The sequence below is a fragment of the Lactuca saligna genome, chromosome 4, assembly GCF_052625555.1.
Source record: "Lactuca saligna cultivar CGN05327 chromosome 4, ASM5262555v1, whole genome shotgun sequence".
In the NCBI taxonomy this organism is placed as follows: domain Eukaryota; kingdom Viridiplantae; phylum Streptophyta; class Magnoliopsida; order Asterales; family Asteraceae; genus Lactuca; species Lactuca saligna.
In genome coordinates this window covers 299,023,286-299,040,461 of record NC_136420.1, presented here as the reverse complement: position 1 = coordinate 299,040,461, position 17,176 = coordinate 299,023,286, and the positions used below count along the sequence as shown (strand labels likewise).

Here is a 17,176-nt window from a genome sequence, read left to right as displayed (position 1 = left end):
GATAGCTAACAAAAAAAATATCGTTTAGTAAAACTAACTCATAAACTCATTGAAACATATAAAATGATATAAAGGGAATGTAGTAAATTAGGTTTTTTTATAACTATCAAAAGGTATATATGAGAGAAAAAAAATCATTTGTAGACACGTTAGTTCGGCTAGCTTTTAAAAGTTATTTTTTTTTAATTCTTTAAACATAACAACCTAACTAAGGACAATGAGCCTTTGTTGTTGATGGGATTAAGAAAACAAGGTTTGTATATGAAGTAAACTTCAAATTTATTGATGAAAATTAGGCTAAGATTTGGTTGAAAACAGAGAAACAACCTATTTGGTTGAAAATTAGGCATAGGTTTATCTCTGATTTTATATATAATGGATTTACTTGGATTAATACATGATTTTCTTTTAATCTTTCTGGGATTAAGTCATATATTAAGGGGTCTGGGAGTAGTATTATTTCCCAATCCTATTTATTCTGCTTTTTCGTTGGATTGATTTTTGTTTGTATATCTTTATTATATATTCTATCAAACTCTCATTTTGTAGCTGTTGCGCAGCTTCTTATTTACGTAGGAGCTATAAATGTTTTAATAATTTTTGTTGTGATGTTCATAAATGGTTTAGAATATTCCAAAGATTTCCATCTTTGGACCGTTGGAGATGGAATAACTTCGGTGGTATGTACAAGTGTTTTTGTTTCACTAATTACTACTATTCCAGATACGTTATGGTATGGAATTATTTGGACTACAAAAGCAAACCAAATTATAGAACAATATTTGATAAGTAATAGTCAACAAATTGGGATTCATTTATCAACAAATTTCTTTCTTCCGTTTGAACTCATTTCAATAATTCTTTTAGTTGTGTTAATCGGCGCAATTGCTGTAGCTCGTCAATAATAACTCTTTAGAAGTGGGAAAAACGTTGTTATGAACTATCACATGCATTTCCTTTTTTCTATTTTTGTATATAAAATACAAATTGTTTCTTAGTAGTAGTTTGATCTATTCCTAATATAATATATTCCTTTATTCCATTACTCGTTATATTCTAGTCAATCCAATTGGTTAAATTGTTGTTCATATTGAAATGAATCGAGATTGATAAGGAGTTGGTTAATGATACTCGAACATGTACTTGTTTTGAGTGTCTATTTATTTTCTGTCGGTCTATATGGATTGATTACAAATCGAAATACGGTTAGGGCTCTTATGTGTCTTGAACTTATATTAAATGCGGTTAATCTCAAATTTATAACATTTTCGGATTTTTTTGATAGTCGTCAATTAAAAGGAGCCATTTTCTCTATTTTTGTTATAGCTATTGCAGCTGCTATTGGACTCGGTATTGTTTCATCAATTTATCGTAACAGAAAATCAACTCATATAAATCAGTCGAATTTGTTGAATAATTAATATTATCATATAATTAGAATTTTCATAAATTAATAATTAATTCAAATTAGCATGTCTCCCACGTAAGATATCCTCATGTTATCACAAATATATGAAATCAAAGTATTTTGGCGCTGTCAATTCAGAAGTAGATTAATAAAAAAAAACTCGGGGAACTCATCGATTCATCTAGTATTTAGATATATAATTCATTTATCAATTTACTAGATTGAAACCTTCTCACGTTCAAAAATGGATAGATCTAATGTCACATTCAGTAAAGATTTATGATACATGTATCGGGTGTACGCAATATTTCCGAGCCTGTCCCACGGATGTATTAGAAATGATACCTTGGGATGGATGTAAAACCAAACACATAGCTTCCGCTCCAAGAACAGAGAATTGTATCGGTTGTAAGAGATGTGAATCCGCCTGCCCAACAGATTTCTTGAGTGTTCGAGTTTGTTTATGGCATGAAACAACCCGCAACATGGATATAGCTTATTAATATGTTACATAAAACCCTACTTAAGCCTATTTTTTTTACCACCAAGCAAGAAGAAGGTTGGTTTATTTGTTTTTTTTTAAACACATGGCAACATTTAAAAAAACAAACAAACTTCTACTATGTTCTTGTAATTAATTTTGAAATCACAAGACATTGGTAAGTATTTTTTAAAAATACAAGCTTATAGTACAAAACTCCTCTAATAGAAGGTTATTACTAGAGTAGTGAAATAGTTTGAAGGGATGATACATTGGACATCTATTTTGTATACGCCAACTTTGGAAACATACTTTGTATCATTGTATGTATTTGGTATCATTCAAGATAATAGTCAACCAATGACGATATTATTGATCATTGACATTGTTAATAGCATCACAAATCAAGATATTTGATGTTTATATACACAATGAGTCAACCCAAGTCTTGCGACTTCTTTCTAGGGTTCCTTTTTTATCATTCTCTAATTTCTTTACATTTTACAATATCAATCCATCACCCTCAACACGAATGGCGACTAGGAACAATCGAACACAATGACAACTCTTTCCCCTTTTCTTGATACGCTTTTACGATCAATAACGACGTCAAAATCATCAAATCGATCGAAAGGGAAAGAACACAAATCCATAGCAATCGAATCGAGGTTTTGAAGGGTTTACATTGACGCAAAGCCACATCGGAAATCGCGACTCTGATCGGCGTACATTCCGTCAGGTTCTGTAAATCCGGATACGTTGCAATCAAATTCTCGATCGATTGAATGTACGCCATTGTTTTTCCATATGAAGATTCTGGAAAAAATCTCCCTTGTGCTCTACAGATCTTCGTCGGTATGTTTTTTTCACAAGTTAGGGTTGATAGAATCTGCATACACACACTCCAAAAACAGAGAAAAGAATACATTTTTTGAGTTCCTAATCAAAAATTGGATCTGAAATCGTAATCCATGAAATTGCAAGAAACAGATTAACACACTAACATTTGGGAGATCATGAATTTGAATTGAATCCTGTGGGCAATCTCCAGGGGCATAGTTGTAATTTGGTGCAGTGGAGAAAGGATCGCAAATTCTCTCCATAGCAAACGAATCATCACCTTCTTCATTTGGTTGAATCATTTTGTGAGCCAATGTTGTTATTTCTGAATTCGACTACAACAAAAACACACACACACATTAATCACAAATTTGAAATTTCCCTTAAACAAGAAAATGTTACACAACTCTTTCAATCTACCTCAGATATGTATTTATGCACAGTGTATCCAATTTGAGCCATGAATTTATCTGAATTCGAAGAATTTGAGCATGAAGACAAGATCGACATGATACTATTGCTTTCGGGATTTTGATTTCGTTCAAAATTCTCAAAAGCTGAACACGTGTCACCTCCAAAACTGCATTTGTCACCTAATGATTTCAGACACCAAGTATAAAATCGACCAAATTTTTTCTTGAAATTTAACTCACATGTGAAAGAAGAAATCAAACCCGGTTAAGATCCAACTAACAGTTGCCAAGATCCAGCAACCAATAATAACACTGTATATAAAGAGAGTATTAAATTATTAATTTAATTAATGCAACAATATTTTTCTTTCTATGAAAAATTATATAAATTTTTACTCACATGATAAATCCTGGATGCCAATGCAAGAATACAACAACTGAATGAAGTATCAATCAATTAGTCCAAAAAGTATATATTTTTTTAAAGGCAACAAAATAAAAATTAAAAAATTAAAAAATCTCACCACATCCTGCAACTAACACTACAAAATTTGCTGTTACAAGAACAAGATTCGCGATATAACTGAAAAACAAAACAAAAAAAATGTTATGATTTATAATTTATAATTTATAAACACAGACAAAATCATTTATGAAAATTCATTAAAAGATGATTACTTAATACTTACACTGCTTTAATTGCATGATTAGAAGCTTGTCGTGCTTCTTTAACAAAATTCTGAATCGAAATTGTTTCTTTTTGCATTTGATTAGTTATATGATCCAAAAGGTCATATGTTTCATCATCATAAGGCCTTAAAAGGGTTTGGATTTTTATTAATCCTCGCGTTACAGATTCAATTGTTTGTTTCATAGAATTAGCAGCTCCAAGAATGGTGTTCATAAGGTTCTTGCTTCTGTGTAAAGAGGTTTGGTTTGCTACCAAGATCAAACTTGAAAAAACTCTTCAAAAACAAGAGATTGAAGAAGAAGATTTGTAAAATTGGAAAATGGGTATTCGATTATTGAAAGATGTTGATGAATTATGAATTTATGATGAAGAACTTACATGGCGATTGAAGTGAAGATCGCAATGAGTGCAAAACATGCAAGGAAGTAAGAATTTGGGTGATTGATGAATGGATGAAAACCTCCATGAAAGCTCTTTATGATCAAGTAACTCCCGAAAGTTAAACCGAATAGCATCCAGATTCCCGCCATAGCATAGCCATGGATGCCTGTAAATGCCGCAGACTGACCATTTTTCAATATATTAATATACAAAACGTAAACCTTGTTCATAATCGTTGGGGACTTCATGATAAGAGAAACGAAACTTCATTGAGGAATTTTAACAAACACTTACAGCCCAATAATGTTTGTTGCGAATATCATACCCTCCTTTGTACAATCTGAAATGGCGAAGAGGATCTGGCCTGGTGAATGTCTGGTTGCGAACAAAAGGGGAAGCGAAAACGGATGGATTCGGAGTAAAAACGGAGGTGAAAAACAATAGGGAGATTAAGGGAAGCTGAAACGCTTTGAAATTCGACATGGGCAAAGGTGTTTGTGAAAATGCCAAGAAGAAAGAAAGAAATGGGGGTTAGGGGATTGCCATGAAAAGGGAAAAAGGGAAGGTGGCGAATGCATAATTCTTTAGATTCTTTAACTTGGTGATTAAGGTAAGGATAGCTTCGTGGTTAGTGTTTTATGGAGATGAAACTGGCGTTGTGAATGTGATGATCGGAGAATCAAGAAACCGAAGATTTAGGTGATACGCTAGATTTCTTCAGGAATCGGCCGCCATTTTCGTTCGTGTGTATTCAAGATTTTTCCTTCCTTTCTAATTTCATATACCTTTCCACCCAAAAAGAAAATCTAAACAAGGCGATTTTGATGGGTATCTGGATTCTTGATGAGCGTGTGAGAAGAATATTTGATTACCATGGCTTCAAGTAATGCTATTTCATATCGAATATTTGAGAATTTGAATGTAAGGATGACAAGTTTTGTTATTCAAGGCTCGCATAATGCGAATCAATTAACACAAGACATGATGAAAATTTGAAATAAAATTTGTTGGGCCGGGTTTACATTAGATGGGTTGATTACAATTGATATTGGATACGATTAAACCAAAAACTTAAGATTTTAATAACATACAAATTACAAACTAGAATGCTAGTTGATCGATGGTTTTCCCTATTCATGATTTCCATTGAAAATCCTAAGGCCAACAACGACAAAATTAATGAGGAACTTAGATTAATCCAAATTAGCGGCCAATCCAATCCAATTTTCTCTTAAATTATAGTTTATCTCTCATGAAGCTCAACCAAACCCGATTATTATATATAAGGTTTAGGTCATTTTTAGTCACTGAAAAACCTGAAAATTTTAGTTTCACTTTGGGTCCCTTGTAAACTCTTTGCATCGGGTGGTCAAAGTAGACTATGTCTTGGTAGGTATGAATCAATTGAAAACACGAACAAGTCTATGTCTTCTTCTAGGAGCTCGAATCAGTGGACTCGGTCCTTTGAATTCTATGGTAAGTGATTAATTGATTATTATCGGATCTCCTTTAAATTCTAAAAATCCAAAATACATATAAGAAAATAATTAAGATGACATTAATTTCTATACATTAAAATGACAACTAAATACAAAAGATTTATGAGACCAAAGTGAAACTAAGCAGCAACTCGGACTGGGTGCATTAGTTCTGGAGACAAAAGAGATGGGTGGAGGAGGACAAAATAGTCTTTTTAAAATCATATGGACAATACGAGTTAAAAAAAAAAAGATGTTAAGGACTAAACGCGCATGCGATCCTAAATCACATGGATCATTCATGTAATTTACTTTAAAATAATTGATGTAACAAGCTTAATTGTGGATGAAAGGAAAAAAAAAAGTATTTTTATTATTTTCTTTTAAATGATAATAATAAAGTAATGTGGTTGAAATGCAAATTTTAAACTAATTCAGTGATTAATGGGAACTTAAACAAAGTATAATTACTAAAATAAGATCAGAAAAGTTCGATAACTAATTATAACCTTGATGAACTTGTTCTATATAACAAGTAGCAAGATAAACCTTTGATTTCATGGTCCCTATTGATCTCTATCGTATTTCTAATCCTATCAAGTTTTTAGGGGTGTCAATTTATAACACGACACGACAAAAATACACGAAACGAAACGAAATCAGGACGAAACCAAAATTTGAATTCGTGTTCGTATCGTTTTCGTGTCAAGATTAAAAAACACGATGTCGTGTCGTGTCGTGTTCGTGTTCATAAATCGGCACGAAATTGACACGATTAAGCATGTGGTTGTCGTGTTTTTCGTATTTGCCGTTTTTGTCGTGTTATATATCTGTAAGTATGAACGAAATCCACTAATAGTTATGTAATATTATATTTTTCGTGTCGTGTCGTGTTGTCGTGTTTTAATTGGGTCGTTTTCGTGTTAATGAAAAAAAAACACGACATCGTGTCGTGTCGTGTTCGTGTTAAACAAAACATTGTCGTGTCGTGTCGTGTCAGACAAAAACACGACACGACTGCCCGATTTGACAGCCCTACAAGTTTTCACCATCATTTCACTTGATAGTGTCTTCTTCCTATGCATCCAAATATCTTTCGTTTGTTGTTGCCTAAATCTTTATATGGCAATTGATTCTTCACATGTAATCCCTTGATCCATACATGTCGGCAATCAAGTGATGAAACATATGTGCCTACCACTACTTCATATATTGGTGTTATTGTTGTTGAGGGTGAAAGACCAACTCAACCAACATGATTATAGGTCACGTTCATCATGTAAGCTTTGTACATTTTCTTATATATTGATTGAAATAAATAATATATAAACTATAAAGTATTATAGAAATGATTTGTACATTTGCTTCCAAATAAATAAGATGGTGTTTCTCATTATATAGTGTTTTACCAAAAATACAAAAACAATTAGATATTACAAACACGTTAAATAATGTTTAGAACCTATAAAATCAATGAAAATTATACAAGTACAAGGCATATTGGGCTCGGAAAATGACATGTTGGGCTTAGTCTCATAGTGCAACCCAATCATTTTTAGATAACTTTCATTCAAGTTCATGACATTCTCTGCTAATGTGATTCGTTCATAAAGGGTGTTGCTAATAAGATATCTTTTAGACACCCTATAATCAATTCTATAAGAAGTCAACCTATAATCAACTACTTGTAATCATCTTTTTCGAAAAACAATGCAATTTCAACCAATAAAAATATTTCAAACATTAATTAGGGTTGTCTAAATGGTAAAATAGGGTGTCTTTTTAGCCCACCCCTTCATAAAATGGTGGAGTTGACTATATTGCATTTTTATTATTTATATAGAACTCACAAATTACCTCGTATCTGCAAACATGATAATCAAGACCCGTAACATGTTGCTAATGACTAACTGTCAAAGATCCTTGAGAACTGCACCTATATTATGATGTGTAATGTACACACATGATCTCGCAACTGATTAAACTCATACACGAGTTTTACAACACAACTTTCAACAAATTGCATTGATTGCAGTCCTAAAGTGTCATTTCAAATTAGTACAAAGTGACTAATTATCTAAGAATAAATTTGACATAGAATGTGAAACAATTAAAGAACATAACATAAAAGATAAACAAGGTTCTTATGTTTATTATTCATTATGTCTCATATTTATTGTCTACTTTTAACTTTTGAAGTCTTTATTCTTTAAATTTGAACTTATATATTTTTGTTTTTTTAATATATAATATTTGATGAATGGATAGTGTGTAAAATTTGAACTTAAATACTTTTAACTTTTGAAGTCTTTATTCTTTAAGGTTCTTATGTTTATTATTCATTATGTCTCATATATATATATATATATATATATATATATATATATATATATATATATGAATGGATAGTGTGTAAAATTTCTTTTCACCATTAGAAGTTTCATCAATTAATTTATAATACAAATAAAATATTTAAAATCAAAGTTAAAAAATAAAGATTTCAAAAATCAAAAATAAATAATAAAATGAGATGCAAAAAGTATTATAGAAAAGTACATGAGTAAACAGGTGTCATGTCAACTCATGTACGTAAACAATTGAAATCTCTTATCTATACTCGTTTATTTCGTGTCAGGTTTATGTCCTATTAACTTATAATGTTAGTTTTTTTTATCTCGTCTATTAATAACAAATAAATCATATATATATATATATATATATATATATATACTATACTATACTATACTATACTATACTATACTATACTATACTAATCTACTCCTAAACTAACACCTAATTCCACCTATATCCACGATGGGACTTGAACCCTCGACCTCAAAAAGAAAGGGCACTACCTGATACCATTGGACTAGAAGCCCTTTGGTCATATAAAACCATATATAATGTTGTAAATATATTTGTTTTTTATATAGGAAACCTCTACAATAGGGACTATAAATTCACAAATCAAAATGATTATTTGATTAATTATGTGATATTAGTTGAAAGTTTGTTTATATTAATATATTAGCCTTGTATCTAATCAATCTTTTTGGAATTTACTCAACATTCAAAGTATTATTTTCCAAAGACAAAATTGCACAAATAGTCCCTGTGGTTAGCTGAAAATTGTCACTTTGGTCCAAAAATATTTGGACTAGCACCAGAGGTCCAAACTTTTCATTTTGTTGCGAGTTTGATCCACTTTTCTATAAACTTTTTCATAATGACTATTTTGCCCTTATTTTTTTTCTTTTTCAGTTTTTTTATTATTTAAATACTTTTTATGATTAAAAGAAAAAAAGAAAAAAGAAAATTTTCATTTTTATTTTATTTTTATAATTTTTTTATAACAAAATAAAAAAATAACAATAAAATCTCTCTCTCTCTCTCTCTCTCTCTCTCTCTCTCTCTCAGAGAACATCACTACCCTTACTCCCTCACCCAGGCTTTACTCTCGCCGGAAATCGTGAACACCACAGGCAGAAAAGATGACCACCACCGACAGAAAAGATGAACGCCACCAGATCGAAGCTCTGGCAGCGAAACCCTAACCCTAAAAGTCCTAGGCTGTGACACAAAGATCGAAGCTAGGGATTGAATCGACCGCAACCTCTGAAAACCCTAGGATTTTAGGAAATGAGAATGGCCGCAGCCTCTGAAGTTGAAGCTCACCTGAGGGTCGTTTGATGGAGCCAGGAGGGTCAAGAGACAGTGTGGTCGGTGCTGAGGCTTGTGTTCTGTTCATCTTGAAACCGTCATCGTCTTCTTTCTTCTTCTGATTCAATCGGTCAGCAACACACGAAGGAGGGATAACGACTCCGGTCCTCTACCTTTGTCTGATTGAGAAGAGGGACCAGACTGGAAGCAGCAACAGATTGAGGGGGATGTCTTTTTACCAACAACAATGCATTACCAGAGGCAATCGTCAAGTCTCTGAATCAAGAATCATCAGGTACGACATCCACGTTCAAGAATCAATAATCATCACCAGAAAAAGTCCAAGTTCCAGAAATCAAAAACCAAAAAAAGTTTTAGGATTACTTCTCTATAACTCAAGAATCATCAGTTATGTCATCGATTCAATATCATATCTAAATAGAGTCAAAGCTCTGTCATTTGTTTAGTGTTAAGGAAATTGGTCCATGGTGATATCAGATGTGGTAGCTGCCGCCGATTTGGAGGTTGGAGGTGAAGTTCTAAAAATTTCCTAGGTTAGGTTAAAGAAGATGATTTTGTTACAGGTTCTAGGTTTGAAGATTCCCACAAATTATATGATTTTGTTACAGGTTCTAGGTTTGAAGATACCCATAAATTTTACTGATTCTGTTCATGGTTAATCTAGAGATTGAATATGAAGTTTTGAAAAATCCTAAAGAGTTTGTTGATTTCATTTGGCGATTAGATATGAACATCTAGATGATCGACTGCATATTTTGATTTGTTAGAGAAAGAGAGAGAGAGAGAGAGAGAGAGAGAGAGAGAGAGAGAGAGAGAGAGAGAAATTTAATTTAATTACTTATTTTTTTTATTTTTTTTAAATCTGAAAATCAGGAAAACAATTAAAAAAAAGAGAAAATCATATTAAAAAGGGTAATTTATCATTTTGAAAAAAATCAGCATAGATTGGACCAAACAAGCAACAAAATGAAAACTTTGGACTAATGGTGCTAGTTCAAACTTTTTTAGATCAAAATGACAACTTTGAACAAATCACAGGTACCATTTGTGCAGTTTAGTCTTTTCCAAATTCACTCAAACTTGGGAGTTGGGAACATAAAACACCCGAACCTCTAACACAAACCAGCCTCCGCGGTCGGCCCATTTATAAAAATAAAACACACGAACCAAAGAAAGAAGTGAATGACACGCACCAATACTATTAAGATGAAGTGTTGTCGTCATCCACTCACATCCATTCATAAAAACGCGTAATCTACACGCGCCATAGACTTGAATGAGATGTACCAGCTTTCAGATGATTGGTCCACGTCATGCTCACTCAGTGAAATCGAGCTTCAAAATCACAGGTCAGTTTTATCATTACGTTAATTCCCCAATTTGAAAATCACGGTATTCCTTCACCGAATTCCCTTGGATTCCGCTTCAAGTTGTTCTTCAAAAATTAATCGAGAAGAGAGGGTGGGAAGAAAGGAGAAAGAAAAGTATTGTTGAAGAAAGTCAAAATCAATCCACGAAGGTCATAGAGAAAGAGAGAAAGAGTGATCTCGTTGGTTCAATAGATCTCTTTCTCTCTTTGTTTTTCGTTTGAGATTTCTATTTCTTCCTCTTATTTGAATCGTTATGGGTATATGGGAAGTTTTTCTGAATTGGCTGCGAAGGTAATCTCTTGATTTGTCCATCGAATTCGCTTATATTTCGTTTGAATTTGAATGTGCGTGATTGTTTAAGGCAGAATTCTTCTAGGGTTTTCTGTTTGTTATCATTAGGTTGTTCTGGTAACGGTTGCAGGTTGTTTATTCTTAAGTTTATCTATGAAATTGTCAAAATTTTGGATCCTCCGTCTCTATTTTGTTGCGAATTTTAGGTGATGCGATTGATTATGTTCATGGTTGTGAAATCAGTCTGTCAACTGAAGAATATCAATATAAGATTCTTTTAGCACTCACTGAGCTGTTCATTTATAGATATGACTCAAAAATAAGCATATAAAGATGATCTTTGTGAAGGCTAATGTTTACGAGCTTTCTTTCATACAAATTGGTGTAAAATAAACCTAATCCTGAAATCATCATATGTTGTATACAGCCTATTTTTCAAGCAAGAAATGGAGCTTTCTCTAATTGGGCTCCAAAACGCTGGAAAAACTTCACTCGTTAATGTTGTTGCAGTAAGTCAATCAACCCACATTTAGTAATTCAGGTTTATCATTTATTCATTTATCAAGAAATCATCTTCTAACAAGGTCAAAACTGTCTTTTCACTTTTCTTTCTCATAGACTGGTGGATACAGCGAGGACATGATCCCTACAGTGAGTTTTTCTTTTTCTTTTTCTTTTTCCTTCAAATTTTACACCGATCTTTAACATAATCCCTAAAACTGATTTCATCTTACTTTTTAATTTGGGATTTCAGGTGGGATTTAATATGAGAAAAGTAACAAAAGGAAATGTGACAATAAAGCTGTGGGATCTTGGAGGTCAACCTAGATTTCGCAGTATGTGGGAGAGATATTGTCGAGCAGTTTCTGCCATTGTGTATGCTACTTAACTTTCAAGAAATCATTTTGACTTATGATTCTGTTAAAAAGCTTTCACCTTTTTCACATTTTCTTGATTTTTTTTATCATGGGTTGGATGCAGTTATGTTGTTGATGCTGCAGATCATGATAATTTAAGCATCTCAAAGGGTGAACTCCATGATCTTTTGAGTAAACCTGCTTTGAGTGGCATTCCTTTGCTTGTTTTGGGCAACAAAATTGACAAGCCTAGTGCTCTTTCTAAACAAGCTTTGACTGATCAAATGTAAGCCCACTTTTCAACTTTTTCACATCTGGAGGGCATATATGTCTTTTCGCATGGACAAGATATCGGGAGCTAATTCTAGTTCTTATTGTGACTTTTGATAGTCTGGTGTTAGTCGAATGCATGACAAACACAGTACAACATGGCATGTTATATCATAGGATGAAAAGGGCATTTACGTCTTTTACTTACTTATACATATTTTCAATTTTTTTTTTTGTAGGGATTTGAAAGGTATAGGTGATAGAGAAGTATGTTGCTTTATGATCTCATGCAAGAACTCAACAAACATTGATCAAGTCATTGATTGGCTTGTGAAGCATTCCAAATCAAAAACTTAAACTCAATTAGAAAGATTTTGAGGAACACCATTTTTTTTGTGCTTGTTTTTTGGGTTTGAATTTTCCAAACTTTATGTGGAATAGAGGAATATTTGAGTGAATTATGTCATGCTTTTGTTAGAGGTGTGTTTGTATTCTATAATTTTTTAGTTTTTTCTATTGATTTTAAGAAAGTTTCCGTTTATCAATACACGTTTATATTCTAAACGCCTAATCCTCTGTGTATGTATCGGGGCTTTGATATAGATGTTATTTATTGTGTGGTTTATAGCTCAAATCATTGGTGAAATTTTTGATAAATAACATTTTCAACTTGCTTAAGTTTTTATTTTATGCGATTAGTATTAGTGTGATGTATGTATGTCTAAAGTGTATAATTTAATGTGTAGTGTACTTGAGTTATGTATGTTTACATACACAAAATTGGTTTAAGTGAAAAGTCAATAATTTAGGTTTAAAGTTTAATTTGCGATACTTGGATATTGTGTTAGTGTGTTTGTAGTATCTGGACTCTATTTGATGTGAACTAGAATTAGAATAGTCCTGAGTGTTTTATGGACAAGATTTAAGCTAAGTAGGAACATAAGAATTTCGACTAATTTCAATACAAGGTGACTTCACTTTTCAAAAATCTTAGGGTGCGTTTAGTTGCAGAAAAATGAACCGTTTTCCGGAAAATTTTTCCAAGAAAAATGAGAATTTTGAAAACGCGTTTAGTTCGTCTATTTTTCTAAATTTTTCACGGAAAATGAAATTTTTCCGTTTTCTAAAATTACAAACAAGTTGGAAAATTTTGGAAAACTGATGGTGCGTTTAGTTGCGGAAAAATGAACCGTTTTCCGGAAAAATTTTCCAAAAAAATGAGAATTTTGAAAACGCGTTTAGTTCGTCTATTTTTCTAAATTTTTCTTGGAAAATAAAAATTTTCCGTTTTCTAAAATTACAAAGAAGTTGGAAAATTTTGGAAAACTGATAATCATTGTTTTCCATATTTTTCTAATTCCAAATTTTTTTTATAAACACATAGCCACTCCACCCCATCCACTTCTACCTACCTCCACCTTAACACCCCCCACCCACCCACACATACATACCCACCCCCACACACACACCCACCCGCACACACACCAACCCACAAACACACACACACACATACATACCCACTCACAAACACACACACATATATATATACCCACACACACACACCCACCCGCATACACACACACCAACCCACACACACACATACATACCCATCCACACATACATACCCACACACACCCACCAACATACACACGCACACACCAACCCATACACACACACACCCACCCACAAACACACACACTTACACATACATACCCACCCACCCACCCACAAACACACACACATACACATACATACCCACCCACACACACACACAACCACCCACAAACACACACACACACATACATACATACCCACCCACCCACCCACAAACATACACACACACATACATACACACCCACACACACACACCCACACACACCAACTCACAAAAACACACACACACATACATACCCACCCATACATACACACCCGCACACACACACCAACCCACACACACCCACACCTACCCCCACCCCCACCCTCACAGACACACACCTACACACACAAACCTACACCTACCCCCACAAACACACACATACACACACAAACAAACACTCGCACCTACCCCCACCCCCACCCTCACAGACACCCCCCCCCCCACACACACACACAAACCTACATCTACCCCCACAAACACACACATACACACACACTCGCACCCCCACCCACCCAACACCACCACAACAATCACCGACCTACCATCACCACCACCACCACCACTAACCCGTCACTAGCACCACCATTATCACCACCACTGACAAAATTGATGCTGCCACCACCATCGCCTATCATCACCACCACTATCGCCGACCCGCTACCGTCACCGCCCCCACCCACACCCTACTACCACTACCGTTTTTTAAAAATGAAAACCGATATAAAAATAGACATCTAAACACGTTTTCTAATTTTTAAAACTGAAAATGAAAAATGAATACGTTTAACTAAATGCGTTTTCTAAATTTTTCAATGAAAAATGAAAATGGAAAATGAAAATTGAAAAGGGAAAACAAAAAACGGAAAATGAAAATTGTTTTTCCGTAACTAAACACAACCTTAGTCTCTCTTTTCTTCATCTTCTTCTTTCTTATTATTATTAATGATTTGATATTATTAATGATTTAAAATGTGTATGCTATTGCTGTTATTATTGCATGCACCTTTTGTTTTTGACTCACAGAAGCGCAAAAGAGATTTTAGGCCCAAAAGTATTAATTGTAAATATTATTGGAATTAAGCCCATACATATGTCTAATGTCCATTAGGGATGTCAAAAACTCCCGCGGGACCCCGTCCCCGTGGGACCCCGATACCGTACGGGACTAATTTTAAAAAAAATTCGGGAGCGGGAGCGGGAGCGGGGGCGATATTAACTCCCGTTTATTTTCGGGACCGGGGGCGGGAGTGAGTATTTCCGTCCCGTACTCCCGCGGGGGCCCCGTTTATTTTTTATTTTATATATATATATATATATATATATATATATATATATATATATATATATATATATATATATATATATATATATATATAAAATGGAAATTACAAATGAAAAATTAGGGCTTCATCTTTCTTCCGTCCGTTTTCAATCGTCACTCACGAATGGGGGGCAAATAGGAAGGGCGACTTTCTAGTTTCGAGGAGTCGACGTCAAGTCATCGAGGACTTCATCTTCCTTCTCCTTCCCGTTCCCGTAGTCGGCGACCTGTACTCCCAATCTTCGACCGACGAGTGGCGAGTGAGTAGTGACGACTGCCTACGCAACTTCTCCAATCTCCAACTCCCACGGGCTACCTGCGAGGCTGCGACTTCGGCTTTATTCCGTCACCGGCTCACCACTGCCGAAGCCTTCCACAAATGACGGTAAATACCACCTGTTGCTGCTAACAATTTCTGTTGCTTTCAATTTCTGCTTCTAAATTCTCACTCTCACCGATTTCTGTTTATCACTCCCACTGATTTCTGCTGCTTGCAATTAATCTTTTCCAGGTTTCGTAATTTCATATATTGTATGTTATCAATGAATTAAGTATAAGTTTGTAGAATACTGCTATAGAACTCGATGCTTGCAATTAATCTTTTCCAGGTTTCTTAATTTCATATATTGTATCTTAATCATTTATATTGTTTCTATCAATTAATTAGCTACAAGTAAGAATGCTTGATCAAATTTTGTAGAAAGCTTGATGTTTGCAACCTCTAGTGAGAATGTTTAATCATTTTATTGATGCTTGCTGTTTGCCTAAATAAATAGATAGATTTACCATAAACAAAGCAACTTTTTAGCAAAAAAAAAATCTAATTTTAAGCCGGGGAACCGGAGGAGCGGGGGCGATGGAGGTAACCGGGGGCGGGAGCGGGGGCTGTGTAAACGAGGGAACCGGGGGCGGGAGCGGGTGCGGGGGCAAAAGTTGATTTCGGGGGCGGGGGCGGGGGCACCTATTTCCGCTCCCGTTTGCTCCCGTTGACATCCCTAATGTCCATTGTCCCTAATTTAGCGGTGATACTAGGACATGCGTTTTTCTGTTGGACAGGACATCAAGTACATGTATCTTTACCGATTAACTAATTTCTAAACAACGTAGAAATACCACTTCCTTGTGAAATTTTCTTGAATTAGGATCTTTTGGCTCAACTTTATCCTGGTTTTGCCGAGGAAGCAACCCCATTTTTCACCTTGAATCGGTCAAAATATGCGGACTTTCTTACTTTTCATAGAGGATCAGACCGAGTAACTGGATGTCTATCATCATTTAGTTATAACAATAAATGTTGTTGTAGACTTTTGGTATTGGTCGTCGCATGGTATTCCAATATTTTGAGCATGAATTATATAGTTGTTGCATTTAAAACATTAGCATGTATTTGGTTAAAAAGTGTATGCGTGTGTTTACTTTGTGAGTAAAAATTATTTTTGTAAACACTTTTGAAATACTAACTAGAATTTATGTGTGCAATCACATTGATTAGCATGTTCTCGTTCTTTTAGCTTGTGATTGCACAAGTCATGTGTGACATGTGATATTACGGGACTGAATATGAGACATAGTGGTTGTTGAGTTTTGTGGTTGGAAAATTTTAATTTTTTATTATCAGTATGACTAGAGAAAACGTCTTATGTGAACTGAAATAAAATGTCACATGTTGAAGTGAAATTATAGAAATAGGTTTTTATGTATTTGAAAAGGAATGGTAAACATGTTTTCTTAACTAATGATTTTAAAAACATACTATGAAGCTTCCATCATTATGTGTTGTCCACTTATGTTTACAAGCGGGGTTAATTAGGTATCGAACATATAGGTTTAGGTGTTCTTTTGATATCTATTTAATTTAGGTTTGTTAGGCTAGCTGATTGTTAAATGACTAGCTACCATCGCATCACAATATATGTATAGAGTAGGTCAAAATGTAACTCTACAATACCGAGGGAATTGCACATTGATATCATAACCACGTCTACAACAAATGGCCATGTCCTTACTCCTTAGGCAGCATGGTATACGTCTCTTTTG

The 17,176-nt window shown here is 34.1% G+C and overlaps 2 protein-coding genes across 4 annotated transcripts; one reads left to right on the top strand and one right to left on the bottom strand.

The window, feature by feature from the left end:
- Positions 1–2,236: 2,236 nt before the first annotated feature.
- Positions 2,237–5,114, bottom strand: LOC145043847 (uncharacterized). Of its 3 annotated transcripts, none has more exons than XM_078992611.1 (9): positions 4,509–5,114; positions 4,212–4,396; positions 3,832–4,107; positions 3,667–3,725; positions 3,543–3,579; positions 3,404–3,454; positions 3,150–3,309; positions 2,894–3,064; positions 2,237–2,778 (listed from the first exon to the last, which is right to left on the bottom strand). In XM_078992611.1, exons 1-9 carry the CDS (start codon positions 4,695–4,697, stop codon positions 2,413–2,415), a joined length of 1,494 nt encoding a protein of 497 aa, XP_078848737.1. In that variant the 5' UTR covers positions 4,698–5,114; the 3' UTR covers positions 2,237–2,412. The 3 variants fall into 3 exon arrangements, with proteins under 3 accessions (XP_078848737.1, XP_078848736.1, XP_078848738.1); XM_078992610.1 differs by having other exon boundaries at positions 3,383–3,454; positions 4,509–5,113; XM_078992612.1 differs by having other exon boundaries at positions 3,383–3,454; positions 4,212–4,380; positions 4,509–4,619.
- A 5,615-nt stretch (positions 5,115–10,729) lies between these two features.
- Positions 10,730–12,732, top strand: LOC145043846 (ADP-ribosylation factor-like protein 8a). The gene is made up of 6 exons (XM_078992609.1): positions 10,730–11,034; positions 11,462–11,543; positions 11,653–11,685; positions 11,789–11,910; positions 12,016–12,177; positions 12,401–12,732. Exons 1-6 carry the CDS (start codon positions 10,997–10,999, stop codon positions 12,516–12,518), a joined length of 555 nt encoding a protein of 184 aa, XP_078848735.1. The 5' UTR covers positions 10,730–10,996; the 3' UTR covers positions 12,519–12,732.
- Positions 12,733–17,176: the final 4,444 nt, after the last annotated feature.

Bases quoted from the DNA above. Each gene is read 5' to 3' on its own strand.
- LOC145043847 (XM_078992610.1), bottom strand. From the start codon at position 4,697: ATGTCGAATTTCAAAGCGTTTCAGCTTCCCTTAATCTCCCTATTGTTT. The intron at 3,726-3,831 runs GTAAGTATTAAG...TTTGTTTTTCAG, and splicing joins AATCATGCAATTAAAGCAGT to TTATATCGCGAATCTTGTTC. The intron at 3,580-3,666 runs GTGAGATTTTTT...TACTTCATTCAG, and splicing joins AGTGTTAGTTGCAGGATGTG to TTGTTGTATTCTTGCATTGG.
- LOC145043846 (XM_078992609.1), top strand. From the start codon at position 10,997: ATGGGTATATGGGAAGTTTTTCTGAATTGGCTGCGAAG. The intron at 11,544-11,652 runs GTAAGTCAATCA...TCTTTCTCATAG, and splicing joins CACTCGTTAATGTTGTTGCA to ACTGGTGGATACAGCGAGGA. The intron at 12,178-12,400 runs GTAAGCCCACTT...TTTTTTTTGTAG, and splicing joins CAAGCTTTGACTGATCAAAT to GGATTTGAAAGGTATAGGTG.